Source organism: Podarcis liolepis (genome assembly GCF_965112155.1).
Source record: "Podarcis liolepis genome assembly, chromosome: 10".
Taxonomy (NCBI): Eukaryota; Metazoa; Chordata; class Lepidosauria; order Squamata; family Lacertidae; genus Podarcis; species Podarcis liolepis.
Window position 1 is genome coordinate 12,784,163 of NC_139562.1, and position 16,361 is coordinate 12,800,523.

Genomic DNA, 16,361 nt, shown 5'->3' on the forward strand with positions numbered 1-16,361 from the left:
ATTGAACGCACTTTTATTACTTATGGAAAATCTTTCAATTAAAAAAAAATCAAAAAAGATATAGGGATAAATGAATTAGAAATGGGATGATAAATGCAGATATGTATTTAGATATAGGGATAAATGTAAAAAGGTAAAGGTAAAGACCCCTGGATGGTTAAGCCCAGTCAAAGGTGACTATGGGGTTGCAGCGCTCATCTCGCTTTCAGGCCAAGGGAGCCGGTGTTTGTCCACAGACAGCTTTTCGGGTCATGTGGCCAACATGACCAAACCGCTTCTGGCGCAACGGGACACTGAAACCAGAGCAGCGCACAGAAACACCGTTTACCCTGCTGCCACAGCGGTACCTATTGATCTACTTGTACTGGCGTGCTTTCAAACTGCTAGGTTGCTAGGAGCTGGGACAGAGCAATGGGAGCTCACTCTGTTGCAGAGATTCGAACCGCCGACCTTCCGATTAGCAAGCCCAAGAGGCTCAGTGGCTTAGACCACAGCGCCACCCTATACATTTATAGGGATAAATGTATTTCGATATAGACAATGTGCTATTGTTTATACGGACCATGAGTTGTGGGGGTGGCTGGGAGATAAATCCAACAACGTATATTTTATGAATTACTGAAAAAGGTGAAGGAGGGCAGCATTGTGAAACTCCAAAACCCCATCTGTCCCCTGGCCAAACCCTCTGCCCAGAACACAAGCAAGACCATTACACTTCAACCTGCCCCTTCCCCAGCAATTCTCTGCCACTTTCACACAACCGGGGCAGCAGACAGGGACGTAATCCCTGCAGTTTTGCCAATACTGAATGTGACAAACTTCAGAGGTGGGTCCCAAGTAAGAAAATGTACATGTAGAGACAGTGACACAGACAAGAAAGGAGGGGGGGAGAGAGAACAAAAGAAGGGAGGTGTATTGAAGAAGGCGTATCCGAGCTCCAGTGCGATATAACCATTATCGAGTGTTGCACCACGACCCGGGAGTCCAGTGTTCGTGCATTGAAAATAAATATGAACCAGAGGTCAGGGAAATAAAGGCGGGGGCAGAAATAATCTTTGCATCTAGCTTGCGAAGGCAGCACGTGGCGGGCGGAAACCGGCCACACAATTGTAGGCCAGACAGAATAGATCGGAAATTCTTGCAACCAGCTTTCCCTTCCTCTTGCGCCCACCCACGCACCCCCCAGCAAAAAACAAAATCTCCAATAGCACTCTTTGTATCTCCGTTATTCAGACTTGGCACAAGGGCAATACAGGAAGATGACAGCAGCAAAGAGAGGGATTGCAGTCTCAAGGCAAAACATTTTGGCCTGTCTTCTCCAGCTGCTCTGAATTGTAATCAAAGGGTGCTGTGCCGCCAAGGTGGCCTTCCTGGCACCCTTGCGGCACCCTTTGATTGACAGCATGGCAGCACATTCTGCTCTTTATGGCTTTAATATCTTTGCTTTGTAAATAACAGCATTCTAGCAGCCAACGGCCACATCCTGCCACAAGGCTTCCGGAGCAAACTTGTCCGGCATGTCCTTTTCAACGCTTTGAAAACTACCTCTCCCGCGCAGGATTGCAGCCTGGAGAGTATTTAGAAAAGGTCACATGCTTTATCTCTCGCTCTGATACAGATAAGCCCATCATTTCCATCCGCTCAGGCTGCCATCCTGCGGGAGTTCGTTCTGCAAAGCTGCAGTGTCACAACTTGACTTCGCTTCTTATGCCGACGAATTAGCTCGGGGTTACTGTTTGGGGGGGAAGAGGGTCTCCAATAATGGCGATGTAAAAATAAAGCCACCCTATCCCAAAATTGACGCACCCTTGCCTGTTTGGAAATCAGTATCTACTGAAGCCAGGAGGGAAGCTGGAAGGAAAGCTCTGCAGGGGGAAATGTCCTACGCTCCATCAAGTTTTTAATTTCTTCTTATCGATAAAGAAAGAGGAGGCAGGATTGATCCCGAGGGCTAGCCCCGGCCTCCTGCGAAGGAGAGGCAAGCGGCGCCCTTCCCTGCTGCTGGGTGTCCCCGTGTGCCCTTGGGCTGCCCAGCCCGCCAGGGGTGCCCGGCTGGCACTCACTCACCTGAATCCGGCCACGGCGCTGCGGTTCCTCCGCCAGGCTCTGCCTTGCTGCAGCAGGACTCCCTGCACGACCTCCTTCTCGTCCGGCAGCCGGTAGACGGGGAAGATGTACAGCCAGCAGAGGACAAAGAAGCCCAGGGCGCTGGCGCCCACCGGCAGCCGGGTGCGGGGGCCTTTGCACGCCAGGAGACCCGCCGCCATCCTCCGATGCCGTTTCCCCGCCTTCCAGTCGCTCATCGGGAGCCAGCGGGCAGCTCCCGGCGCCGCAGGAGCCGCAGTCCCAACCACCACCTCATCCTCCGGGGGCGAAGAAGCGCCCCATGGCCAGGGCGCCGCCGCCGAAAACAGCAGCAGCAGCAGCAGCAGCGCGTTCCTCTTCCTCGCCGATGCGCCCAGGCGCGCCGTTCCTTCTCCTCCTCCTTCTGCCGCTGCTGCTTAAAGACGCCGAGGAAAGGGGTGGGGGCTGCAAGGAGGAGGGAGGGCGGGCAAGCCCACGGGCCCCCCCATGGCTCGTCCGGCCTTGCAAAGCCTCCGCCGCCTCCCCCCGCGATTTCTAAAGAGGGAGGGAGATCCGAGAGAGAGGAAGAGAAAGCAGAGCGCAGCTCGCATGTGCTGCCCGGCTCGCTTCTGCAAAAAGCTGTGCAAAGCGCAGCGGCGCCCCGACGGAGCGGCAACCCGCCTGGGTCCTCTCCTTGTCGGTTGCGAGTCTGGGGAGGGGAGGGAGGGGAGGGGTTGGGATCCTCGAGACTGAAAAGCAGCGTAAGGAAAAGGGGGAGGGGGACAGAAGGGGGTGTGGCGGCGGCGGCGGCGTCTGGCTACGACGCGCGGAGGCTCTGCCGGGTTCCTGCGCGCCGCAAGCGCGCCCTAGCCAAAATAAGAATGATCTCTTTTCCCCGTGCGCATTCACCCACAAATCACACCCACCCGCCCACATAGAAAGGGAACAGGAGAGGGGTGAGCTTGGCCACTTCGTCTCTCCGCTTTTCTCTTTCTTTTGTTGCTCTTGAGCTTTCTGCCGCAGGCAAAAAATGTAAAAATGAAAGATTTGGAGCAGCCAGCAGAGGAAAAAGAAAAGAGGCGAAGCGATGGGTATTATTCCTAAAGAAAGAAACCGGGGATGTCTAAGGGGGTGGGGGTGACGAAATCAAAAGCTTCTATTGTTTTCCAAAGATAAAGCGATCGGGGGGCGGGGAGGCCGAGCTGATGTCTAACAATAAAGAAACGTCGAGGGGGGGGGTGGCGAGAAGATCGCGCCTTCTTGAGGATTTGGGAGTTGAGAGGAGAAACGGGGCAGCTGGAAATCTTGGCCGAGGTGAAAGCGCTGCTGGGGAACACAGATGCCTGCTCCGTCTACAAAGGGAGGGTTGCTGGTGGCGCTTCAGAGCGAGGGCCACATTCCCGTCTCTGCGACCTTCCGCGGGCTGCACGCCAGGGCTGGGCGGCGTTAAAGTGCAAATGAATGTATGTGATGGAAGCGTTACCTTGGTGCAGTAGGCTAGTTTCTACACACACACACCCTCTATTCTCCAGAAAACACCAGGTAAATTCAAGGACACTGTCCAGCCTGGAAAAAGCACTCAAGGAAGGTATAGGGTAGGGTTGCTTAGGGGGTGTGGCTCGGGAAGCATCATTTGGCCCCAGCCTGGGGTTTCCCCACCTGTGGTCTGCCTTGACCGACAGTAGCTCTCCAGGATACCATTCAGGGGGTAATCCTAGCCCTACCTGAAGACACCGGGGATTGGATTTTCTGTTTACCTCAGTTACAAACGCCAGGTGTGCTGCAGACCTTGTACCAATGCAAGGCAGTCTGTGTGTTCCAGCAGTCTTTGGGGTTCCAGCCCCACATTGGGGGGGAAAGATTCCTGCATTGCAGGGGGTTGGGCTAGATGACCCCTATGGTCCCTTCCAACTCTACACTTCTATGCTTCTATGCACCTGCAACCCACATAGCCCCCTAACAGACCCTAATTTAGTTAATTGTCTTCTACCTCCCTCCACACTCCATGTTGCGACTCTGGGTGGTAGTCAACTCAGTGGTACCCAAAATAGAGCCATTGAAATTAATTCACAGAAGGCCTATTAATTTAAACAGGCTTACTCCTGAGTAAAACATAGCAGAATACCACCCTGGGTCATTCCACACCAAATCACCTGATTTTAATACTCAACTGTGCTCTCACGACTCAGATTTTCTTCCCAAAAATTTTATGTGGTTATTTTATAACCACAAAAAACACCCTCCTTATTTTTAAAACATAACAAGTACATAGTTAGCCCATTCTACAAAAAAAAGTATGATACATGTTTTAGTTGTGGTTCGCGCCCTACGGCTTATCGAACCTACTGGGAATAAAATGACAAAAATTCACTTTGAATGGTCAGTGACCCTTTTCTGTGGCACTTAATACCATTTTTATACCTTATTTTGAAAGAGACCACAATTAGCTTTATTTTGATACCCAAATAAGCCCAATTGGTTGAAAAATAAGCGAAACAGGTGTTTTTTTTTAAACTGACGCAGAAATTGCATTAGTCTAAATCATGCGAAAATTGAAAATTTTAAAACATTCTCCTGTGCCCAATTTTGGACCAAAAAAAATCTTTTAAAAATAATTTGAGGTTATCTCATAGGTTATCTCACATAAATTTTTTTTTGAAGAAAATCTTTGTCATGAGAGCACATGGCCCCAGTTGATTTGGCATGGAATGACCCCCCTGGGACTCCATGACATAAGTCAGACTTTCCCCTGGCACACAAACATCTATGATTTGTTTTAACCATTAATCTGATGAGCTATACAGTACCTAGAAGCTTGACAATTACTCTGTGATATTTTGGTTAGCCTAATAACAGCATTGCTGCACTGTGGATTTAGAATATTTTCTTAAAGGTCAGTAGCTTGGCTTCTGTTTTCTCTTCACCAGGTTTACAGTCTTCAAGACAACAGGAAAGAAGTGGAGAGGCAGAAAGTAAGCATGACTTTGTGGAACACCCAGGCAGGAAGATGAGACCCCACCTTTCAGTATTTTTTATTGTTATTATTTAAATTTATACACTGCCCTATACCCGGAGGTCTCAGGGCGGTTATGTCACAAGCTATCAGGCTTTACCCCTACCCCTTCAGAACAAGCCGGCATCTCACTTGAATCCTGCCTCCTCCCTGCCCTTTTTCTCCGTTTTCTCTGGTCATGAGGACCAGCGACTTGCAGAGCCCACTCCAACACAGGAAGATACTAAGCCTTCAAAGCCACTGTTATAAGGGCAGGTGAAGATTTTATTCTGTCGGTGAGACTGAATCCAATAGTCCATTCACACATACAAGGCAACAAAGAGCCCAGTGTTAACCGGTCCTGGTATAGTGCGGGGAATGTTGGCACATGATAAAAAATATCCTTTATTGACGCTGTTGCTTCCCATAAGCCCAGCAGCCTAACAAGCTTTTCTGCTTCAAGGCTGAAAAACCAGATTGCCCACTTGATCACAACACTGAGCCATCTTTCACCTTCCAAGATTTTGTTTTACTTTGACTTTTGTCCCAACAGGACTTCATGGATAAACAGCTGCAGCCAGCTGAAAATCATTTCCCTCTTGGCAAACACAGCTTATTCCCAATGATAAATTAGATGGGTGTGGATTTCAGCTTCAGTTGAATAATGGTATTTTAGAGAACTATGCGGTAAATAAAGACAAAAAGAGGGGCTTCTCATATATATGCAGTGTTTTGCCATTCTGCTTTTATCTCCTCCAACCTCCCCCCCAAAAAAAGTTCAGCTTCCACGACACACAAAAATGTGGCTCTTGCCGGTTGCCAACATTTCAAACAGGGCTCTGCAGCTGTGCCTGCCTAACCAGCAGGAATTGGTTTTAAAGGGTGCGAATTGCAGAATAAAACGAGTAGCTGCTAGTTGCTGCAGCTAGCAAAGCCTACTAGATAGGCGTGTGACCCTGTGGCTTATTCCCATGAAGGAATACTGTTTTGCTTACGCTCATCTAAGCATAACCTCCAGATAAACTCCCAGGACCTCGTTCAACCTTTTCTTGATCCATCCTTCACTTCCCAAGTAGAGCATTTATTGTACAGGTGCATCCTGCTCTGTGGGAGAGGCTCAGCGCTCTACTTGCTCCCAGATATATGTCTAGACATCCACATACGTCATGGGCCAGCGTTGCTGATCTACCCCCCTGGGGCTGCAGAGTTTCCAGGCGCAGATTGATAAAAGCCAAGCTGATCAGAAAGGAAAAGGGTGCGTGTGTTGTGCTAATCTTGCTAGATCAGCACGGCATCAAACCAGTGTAAGGAGAACAGGGGCACATCTTGGATGTACAGATTTCAATGCAAAATCATCATCAAGCACAAGGCAAATGAGGGCCCATCTGTCTCCATGCTAGCTCTCTGGCGCACACTTGTGGCTAAGACATCTCAGTTCCCATCAAGGAGATATGTGGTACCTCTATTAGGAATTGCAGGAGATGCTTTCAAGGCAGATGGGCTTTAGCAGCAGGGGAGAATTGCAGGAAGCCAGCTAGTGGCAAAGACATGCAGGGAAATGCATGTGTCTTTTTCATTCCCTTTCAACACCAGTACATGTGAGAGCAGTACATGTGAAAAGGATCTAGGAGTCTTGGTTGACCACAAACTTGACATGAGCCAACAGTGTGACGCGGCAGCTAAAACAGCCAATGCAATTCTGGGCTGCGTCAATAGGAGTATAGCATCTAGATCAAGGGAAGTAATAGTGCCACTGTATTCTGCTCTGGTCAGACCTCACCTGGAGTACTGTGTCCAGTTCTGGGCACCACAGTCCAAGAAGGACACTGACAAACTGGAACGTATCCAGAGGAGGGCAACCAAAATGGTCAAAGGCCTGGAAACGATGCCTTATGAGGAACGGCTAAGGGAGCTGGGCATGTTTAGCCTGGAGAAGAGGAGGTTAAGGGGTGATATGATAGCCATGTTCAAATATATAAAAGGATGTCATATAGAGGAGGGAGAAAGGTTGTTTTCTGCTGCTCCAGAGAAGCGGACACGGAGCAATGGATCCAAACTACAAGAAAGAAGATTCCACCTAAACATTAGGAAGAACTTCCTGAAAGTAAGAGCTGTTCGACAGTGGAATTTGCTGCCAAGGAGTGTGGTGGAGTCTCCTTCTTTGGAGGTCTTTAAGCAGAGGCTTGACAAACATATGTCAGGAGTGCTCTGATGGTGTTTCCTGCTTGGCAGGGGGTTGGACTCGATGGCCCTTGTGGTCTATTCCAACTCTATGATTCTATGACCAGCAGAATTCATGCTGCAATTTGGGCATAGCACCTTTAAAGCCCACTCACATGACATTTCTTGGCTTCAACAATATTGATTTCCCTCCCACACTTTTTTGGCAGCTTGATTTTAATTAACACAGAGATCAAATGTCCGCTACATTCCATCCCAGAGAACTAAATGGCTCTGATTGTCACATGGAAAGCATCTGATGATGAGTTGTGTCTTATTGTAACCCCATCATAGATAGGTATGTTTTTCATGCATCCACATTACTGGCTGTCTCGGGTCATGGCAGACCCATTCCTGTGATCAGCTGCTTCCTGTCCTATCCCTTTTCCTTAACCATCTCCCCATTCAGTTTGTCTTCGTCTTTCCTGGCTGTCCAGAACCAGTGCCGCTGCCTTCTTCCCGTTAACAGCACAGAGCTCTTCCTCCTCCTTGGTCCTTCCTGCTGCCGACTTAAAACTTTTCCTTGCCCTCACAGAAGCTGTATCTTGTCAGCATTCTGTTCATGGAACCTTCACCCTGAGAAGTCAGAATGTTCATTAGCATTCCGTGTCCTCCTGCCAGAGCAGCAGCCAATAGCCAAAGAGGTGGGCCACCGGAACAAAATGAACCTGTGTGCATTCATTATACATATATCATACATGCTGAAGAGTCACAAATTATGGTCTATGAGCTGTCTTTGGAGGCTGTTGGGAGCCTCTGATCTTTTCCTTTGATATTCATTTTCCTCTTCTTCTAGAAGCAGCCTTGCTGGGATTAAAGAATACCACCCATTGCCTTCCTCTCTGCCTCCAGGGTGGCATGACTGCTAATTTCCTCTCACATATGGCAGAGCTGAACCATCGATTGTGATGGTCTGCATCACGATGCCAGACTGGCTAAAAGAGAGAGAAGTGGCAAGACAGCACCAGGATAGCAGCAAGCTCAGTTTGTGCACACAGAAATATCACTCAGGCCACAGGGACCCAACTTGCCTTCTCAATAAGGCCACCTGTGTGAGCAAGGATCAAACACTCGAGAAACAGACCACAAGTGTTAACAAGGTGCGGTAAAAAGGCAAGCTTCGGGACTGCAATTTAACACCCACCTATCACCATCATAACCTTTAATAGAAAACTCAGGTGGAACGAGCTTGTTTTCTCCAGCTCTGGAGGGCAGGATTCGAACCAATGACTTCCAAGTTATAAGAAAGGAGATTCTGACGAAACATCAGGAAGAACTTTTGACAGTAAGTGGAACAGACTCCCTTGGGAGGTGATGGACTCTCCTCTTCCTTGGCTGTTTTTAAGCAGAGGTTGGATTGTCGTCTGTTCAGTTGAACAGTTCAGTTCAGTTGAGATTGCTGCATTGCAGGGGACTGGACTAGATGTCCCTTGTGGTCCCATCCAACTCTATGGTATGTGAAAATAGAAATGGAGCCAAAATAGGATGGCTCAGAAACACTGGGGTTCCCAGAGGTACAAAAACATCTACAGTGGTACCTCGGGTTAAGAATTTAATTCGTTCCGGAGGTCCGTTCTTAACCTGAAACTGTTCTTAACCTGAGACATCACTTTAGCTAATGGGGCCTCCCGCTGCCGCCACGTCGCCGCCACACTGTTTCTGTTCCCATCCTGAAGCAAAGTTCTTAACCCGAGGTACTATTTTTGGGTTAGCGGAGTCTGTAACCTGAAGCATCTGTAACCTGAAGTGTCCGTAACCCGAGGTACCACTGTACATAGTTTAGCAGCAGAGCATCTGTCTCACATGCAGAAGGTCCCAGGTTCAATCTCAACGTGGAATTGGGCAAGATCCTGAAACCCTGGTGAGCAATTGCCGGTCGTGGTGCAGCACAAGGTAGGTTCCTGTATTCCTACCTCAGCATGCTCAGTAGTCATGGGCGCCAGATGAAAAGGTAAACTGAGGAACTGGGCTAGGGAGAATCCTGAACAGAAATGGCTGAACGGGAACACTGAGGAACATGAGAATTCATTGCAACTTTATGCTGAAGGTCCCGCTTGCTCCATCTAATAGCCAACTCGGGGTTTGAGGGCCTATCATTTTGGAAGTGAGCAGGTCTGTGTGTGTGTGGCATGTGTCCTGGCCTGCCCAAAGTGGCTGTCACATCAAAGTATGGAGGTATCTCCAGACCTCCCATGCTCCGGGGATACACCATTCACTTGGGTAGTTGCTGTCAACTGCCTGCTGTCCATAGGTGTGGTGGAGAACACTACCAGTGTCTAAGTGAGATTCAACTGCTAGTTGGATCAGTTCTTGGTACATGGAATGGGAGGCGCCATCTTGTCCTTTACCTCAGGAAGCAAAATGTGCTTCATCCTTATGGTTCATACTTCAAAGATGTTCTGTTTTATTTCATGTGGGCTCCTATTGATTCAACCCTAGAGGGAAGTGAAGGGCAGATGGGGCTCATCAACCTGGGAAGGTAGCCTATGTAGGAGAAGGAAAACTCTGATCCTAAACCTCCGCTGCCTTGCAGGATATATCTTCCGGAGAAGAAAAGGCTCAGGAGTAAGCCCTACGCAAATCCAGAGTGGAGTGGAGTCCCTAAGACGGCTGGATGGAACCTTGTACGCCTCCTTCCGGCAACTCCTGCAGCCAAGCCAGTGCCAAACGTCTTGCTCTGCTTTCCTTTGGACCACATCAGCGAGGTCAAGAGAGAGGTCTTGTCGACTGGGCAGCCCAGGACCTACATATACACTGCCCAGGCTTGCACCCTGGGGAGGTCACTTCAGTGCTGCTAATACAGTGTTTTGACTTCACCCCTGAAGGCAAACGCTATTGTCTCTCAAGACAGATGGATGCCAACAACAGATAATGTGAAGGGAGTCATAACCCAGAGACAGAGCACATGGTTTGCATTGCAGAAGGCCTCAGGTTCAATCCCCACCATCTCCAGAAAGGATGAAGAGATTCAGGAGAGCTGCTGCCAGTCAATGTAGACAGTGGACCAATGGCATGACTGTAATAAGGCTTACTATGTTCCTACAACAAAGAGTGGTCTAGAATGGGCTAAGCCTGGGATGGGGAACCTGTGGCCTTCCAGATGTTGTTGGACTACTGCTCGCCCCAACATCCAAATGGCGAGCTGCTGTTCAGACGAGCGCTTTGATCACCAGAAGATGAGACTCTACCTTGTCTCACGTCAAGCGCAATGACAAATGTTTTGCAACATGGTAGTGCTCATGTTTAGAGGAGGCAACTATTGCAAGTCATTAATTAGACCAGATGGCGGTGTTAAAACGTTTAACAGACAACATACGTTTACCAGGAAAATAAACACCAACAGATCCCTTCATAAATCATAACATACATTTTGATAGGCAGGCAACATTTATGGCGGCTGTTAATTTTTGGTAGAAGGAACACATACTTCTGCTCTCAGAGATTACCTCCTGTTCAAGTGTCATGAAGGGAACCTGATGTGCATCATAGGAAGGGCTGCAAGGTGCGTGATTGCTGGATCTCATATAGTGAGAAAGTGGGTGAACCTGGGTTGTACCATATAGTCTGAGCAAAATCTGCCCATTCCTCTCTCTGACCCGATATCTGACCACTTTGGCAGCCTACACGTGAAGTCTATCAGGTTTGGAAAGCCGTCTTCCACAAAGTGATGATCTTGCATGTTTAAAAGCTGCTTCCAGTAAATATGAGAACGATTTATTTCTTTGCTTGCTTAGCAGATGCAAGTGTGTCCCACTGGGATCCTAAGGGAATGAGTAGCATGTTCAACAAGATTTTAAATCAAGTTGTGCATTCAAGAAGGGATTTTCATTACCATTTCAAAAAAACAACTATTCTGAAAAACCAATACAACCGTAACTAAAAGATTAAATGATTGTGAAAACTCAGCCTTACTCCTGCCTTTCTCCCCTACATCTTCTATTGTTTCCATCTTATCTTTTTTAAATATAGATTTTGTAAGCCCTTTGGGCTAGAAACCTGTTCTTTGTAAAGTGTCATGTGCAGCATTATAAATACTTATACACTGCTGCTACTCTTCCTGCTGCAATTGTTCCAAAACACAGAGGCTTGGGAATTCAATTCTTGGCCCAATTCAAGGTGCTATGTACAGTTTGAAGCCCTGAATGACTTAGGCCCCAAATATCTAAAATACTGCCTATGTCTCTACAGCCCCCTTACATACAGTCCCGCCTTCTTTTTGTGATTGTAAGTTGTTTTATTAAACTGCTTTTAACATTGTGCTTTCATTGTTGCAACCTTAGATGGGATCTTAGGTGAAGGGTGGTTCACTTAAAGGGTGGTTCATTAAAACAGCAGCAGCAGCAGCAACTCTCTAGCGGCAGTTGTGCCTTTAGGCATAATAAATCTTTGACAAGCTTCAGAATCTCCTTTAAAAGGTTTGTTCTCTTGAAAGTTCACAACTGCAAGCAACACTTTCATCATCAATCTGCCTATCACAGTCCTCTCCCTCACACTGCTGTTAAAGGCTTGAAGAGAGAGCATGTATTTAGCCGAGACTCAGGCTAACCACTGTGTTCAGAAGTTACAGGGTTATCCAATAGTTGCTTTGCACTAGTGGAAAGCACTTTCCCCCTACATTGGGGGATGGGACACCTTTATCAGATCAAGGGCCACATTCCCTTCTGGGCCTTTCAGGGGCCACATGCCAGTGGTGGACAGGGCAAGAGTCAAAAGTGCTCAGAGCCGTAAACATGAATTTTACCTATAAGGCTAAGTTTCTCCGCAACCAAACACCCCTCTCTACCTTCTGTCCAGGCAAGCGGAAGACATCATCCGAGTCCAAGGACAGGTTCCAGTCAGGCAAAAAGAGTCAAGGAGGATACAAAGTGACAGGTGTGGCTAAGCAGCCCCAGAGAATGTCCCAAGGGCCAGACAGAGAGGCCTGAAGGGCATTGGGTTTCCATATCCCTGCCCTATATACTGGTGACCATCCCTTCCCTACCACCCTCTGTGACATATCTGAACATGTTTTGGAGGTTTCTCTAATCTTTCCAGGACCCGGGTGGCCCTGTGGTCTAAACCACTGAGCCAAGGGCTTGCCGATCAGAAGGTCGGCGGTTCGAATCCCTGCGATGGGGTGAGCTCCCGTTGCTCAGTCCCAGCTCCTGCCAACCTAGCAGTTTGAAAGCATGTCAAAGTGCAAGTACCGTATTTTTCGCCCTATAGGACGTACTTTCCCCCCTCCAAAAATGAAGGGGAAATGTGTGTGCGTCCTATGGGGTGAATGCAGGCTTTCACTGAAGCCTGGAGAGCGAGGGGGGTCGGTGCGCACCAACCCCTCTCGCTCTCCAGGCTATCCGCAAGCCTTGGGAGAGCTGCGCGACTTTGCGCAGCTCTCCCACAGCTAGCGGAGAGCTGCCTGTTCTGGGGGCTGGGGTCGGGGGAAGCTCGGGCTTCCCCCGCCCCAGTCCCACACCTGGGGGGAAAAAATAATTTTCCCCCTTTATTTCCCCCCCAAAAAAACTAGGTGCGCCCTATGGGGCGAAAAATACGGTAGATAAATAGGTACCGCTGCAGTGGGAAGGTAAATGGCATTTCCGTGCGCTGCTCTGGTTCGTCAGAAGCAGCTTAGTCATGCTGGCCACATGACCCAAAAAATCTGCGGACAAACGCCAGCTCCCTCGGCCTGTAAAGCAAGATGAGCGCTGCAACCCCAGAGTTGTTCGCGACTGGATTTAACTGCCAGGGGTCCTTTACCTTTTTCATTTCTTTAATAACCTTTTCAGAGGAGACAAGGGGAGCTGAAGTGGGTAGAAGGGACTGGTGACAACTAGGTGAAAGGAAGTGTTTTCTGCCAGTGCAAAGCCGGTATTGGATGCAGACCACAATAATTAAGTCTCAAATATTCTGCCATTAGCTCTGGCTCCAGCTACTATTGGCCAGAGACCAGCCCCCAGTACTAGAAGAACAGCCTGTGCCTTCGGTTGAGCATTCATTTCCCCACAGCAACCAGTGGAGATGGAGGTCGCCATTCCCGTTTTTGTATGTTATCTAACACAGGCTGGTAAAAAGTTACTGCCAAGTATGGTGGATGTTAAAGCAAAGAAAACGGGGGTTCCCATAGGACTAGAATGAAAAATAGCTTTCATATGTCAGGCTATTTCCTCTATTTCCTGGCAGAACTTCAGTGATTGAAAAAATAGAATAGGCAAGTGGTATGACAACAGTACACAACATCGATTTTTAGAAGTTAGAAATGAATTAAGATAAAAGAATCAAGAAAACTGACTCTGTGTCAGCTTTCAAGAAGTCATCAACTCCATCTAGTATGCCAGCTGAGACCCTACTTGCTGGACGTCACTCACAGAACTTTGAGGGGGGGGGGCCTCATTTAATTTTTCTGTTAGTGCACCTGTTGGTTACCTTCTACAACCTGTGAGAATCTAGCAGTCAGTATGTCCTCAACGTATCTCTGCAAAGCAGCTCCAAGGACTGTGTTCCACAATTGCTTCTAGCTATTTCTACAAAAACCAATAGATACTGAGAGATGTGGTTATAGACCCATTGTAATTAAGGGGCCTAAATTCATTAATTTCAGTGGGTATTCTCTGAGCATGATGAATGCAAAATATACAACTGATATAACCCACCCAAAAATCGTTGCATGCTTACCTCCTCACCACCTCTCCCAAATAGCAAATCAGGATTATCTCTTTTTTTTAAAGAAAGAAGCTTTATTATGCAAATAGGAATGTGATTTTCATCATTCTCATTTACAACGGAATCTCTGAATTGGACAAATAATAGATAATTTCTGTACCTAGATCTAGCAAAATGTCATCTATTTACATTCAAGTTTACATCTTTTCTTCAAGTTCCACACTGGAGGCCATCAAAAATACTTCAGCTGGGCTCCTATATGGCCATGAGTGAGGGAAGAAGTGCATCCACAGGTTTTCAAAGTTTTTCCTACAGCTACTCATCAGTTGACGAGGCAAGCCAGTTTTAATAAAAGTGGCATGCCTGTTCAGCCAAGTGATTGCTGCCACAGAAACTTTCAAAACGTATTTCATGCTTTAGCATGCATTTACCTCCCCTATCCACGCATGCAAGTGTCTAGGATTGCATCTGTTAATAGCAGTTTCTCAGATCTATGGATTGTTATATTCTATCAAATCCCTCTGGGTGTGTCTAATCCTCTGTTTACTGCAGCAATCCTCATCTTCCTAGGTACCATATTTAACACCATCTGTGAGTGGTGGCCTTTCTAGAATACTGCTCTTTCTCCAAGTTTCCTTGTATTTGCAACCTGTGAAATCCAAAGCCATGATTTCCTCTTCAGACGCAGCTAGGATTTCAAGACTTCAGATAGCAGATTTTCATCTACCGCTATTGTTCCAATAACATAAAATGTCAATAGTTATCTGAACCAGTTATTTTATCATAATCCTATTTAGCAATTTAAAATTAAAAAATGTACAATAGAAAAATATTCAATAGTTCACAAACATGAAAAAACATATTTTAACATGCAGCTACATCCAGTCTGTCCAGTTCATGTGGGCGATGATTGTCACTAGTTCCAAAAGCTATGTTTACTTTGCATGTTGCGTATTTGGCAGTGCTGTTGGAACCAGCTTTTCCTTTCTCAAAACACATGGAGAGATTTGAATTTCTCAGCTATATTCCAGTTGTAATATAAATCCTCTATTCCTCCCTCTGAGAATGAGTAACATTTGTTTCTGATAGCTTCCAAGTAAGGTTTTATTTTGTTCTGGCCCTATAATATACAGGGCGATATCCTGATGACTTCAGTTCTGATGAACATCTGCTATTTTCAGTTCTTCCTTTAGACAGATGTTCTTTTGTGTGCACAGGGGCTCTTACGAAATCTGATGGACAGTATGATTGCCTCAAAACAGAGCAGTCCTTAATATAAGGAGTGTTGCTGATTGAAAAGAAACAAATGAAAGCCATGGCATCTGACACTTTGAAGATAACCTCGAGGTATAATTAAATCCATTTCACTTCTTCATGTTGTAACTTACGGCATCTTTTGAATTGGTAGGTTGAGAGCCATTTGTGGAGAGCTGGTTTGCTGCTCCTTCCAATTCCGATTCACGTATAAAGATTACTGCATCTCCGCTGACGTTTATTAGGCACTGTGCCTGCAAAGACAGAAAGGGGGCATCCAGTTATATATCTTGTAGATTTTAAACAGAATCTTATTGTTTACACAGGACTTTAAAATGGGCAAAGAAATTCCTGCTACCGGACAAGGTCTTTGTACCTCTTTGCTGCCAGAAGCAGCCAAGTGCTGACAAAAAGTTTACAGATGAGCAGCTGCAGCAACGCTAGCAGAGAAGGAGCTTTCTGCAGATGGTTACAGCAGAGGCCAAAACCAGTAGTACTAGAGATTCAGAGGCTTCTGATCACACAGATGGTTTCTGTGTGAAATGGCCTGAGTAAATAGTTACTTCCTCTCCACCTACCAGCTCATTTTGTGAATATAGGGCCCTCCCTAAAAGCCCCAACAAATAAACATTTGTTTTTCTTCAAGCTAAGGATGCTCAGCCTTTTCAGCCTGACTTTTCATGTGTTTCCATTTCAATTTCTTTGAAAGCTGACACAGCAGAAAGCTACAAATTGACAATTCGCCAACGTCCTTTTTGGAATGGTACACAATGTTCAAAAGGCCTTTGGATCCCAGTGCAATAAATGCAGTTGTTTCCTTTTTGTCGGGATTTAAACCTCCTGTCCTTAAAAAGTGGGAATATTATATATATATTTTATCAAAACTGTGATGTTTCTTGGAAAATGCAGTCCTCCATTCCCTGTGCGTCTATTGTGACTTCACACACAAAAGGAGCCAAATCACGCAGCCACGTTTATTAGCCAAGAATTCCAGTAGCTACAAACAAATGAAAAGTCTAATGGCTCCATTTTAAGGTCTAGGGGCCGTCACAAACCCTTTAGAGAAGGGGTGGGGGACCCTTTTGGACTTGTGAGCCAGACTGTCATCTGCCCCCACTCCAGAGTGCCAACTTTTGACAGGTGAGTGGGATAACCCACCTGTCAATCACTTGACATGGTGTGATTAACAGGT

General features: G+C 46.9%; 2 protein-coding genes across 51 annotated transcripts in view; both read right to left on the reverse strand.

Annotated features, from left to right (window-relative positions):
• ST8SIA1 (ST8 alpha-N-acetyl-neuraminide alpha-2,8-sialyltransferase 1) overlaps positions 1-2,793 on the reverse strand; it is a 97,833-nt gene extending 95,040 nt beyond the window's left edge. The window contains exon 1 of the mRNA XM_083461524.1: positions 2,068-2,793. Coding sequence (XP_083317650.1) covers positions 2,068-2,303 — 236 coding nt within the window. The 5' untranslated portion in view covers positions 2,304-2,793. The remainder of the gene's footprint in view (positions 1-2,067) is intronic.
• Positions 2,794-13,968: 11,175 nt separating this feature from the next.
• The window catches only part of C2CD5 (C2 calcium dependent domain containing 5), an 89,816-nt gene continuing 87,423 nt past the window's right edge, over positions 13,969-16,361 (reverse strand). For all 50 annotated transcript variants that reach the window (XM_083461011.1, XM_083461014.1, XM_083460989.1 and 47 more), the window contains one exon: positions 13,969-15,423. In XM_083461011.1, the coding sequence (XP_083317137.1) occupies positions 15,280-15,423 (144 nt within the window). In that variant the 3' untranslated portion in view covers positions 13,969-15,279. The remainder of the gene's footprint in view (positions 15,424-16,361) is intronic.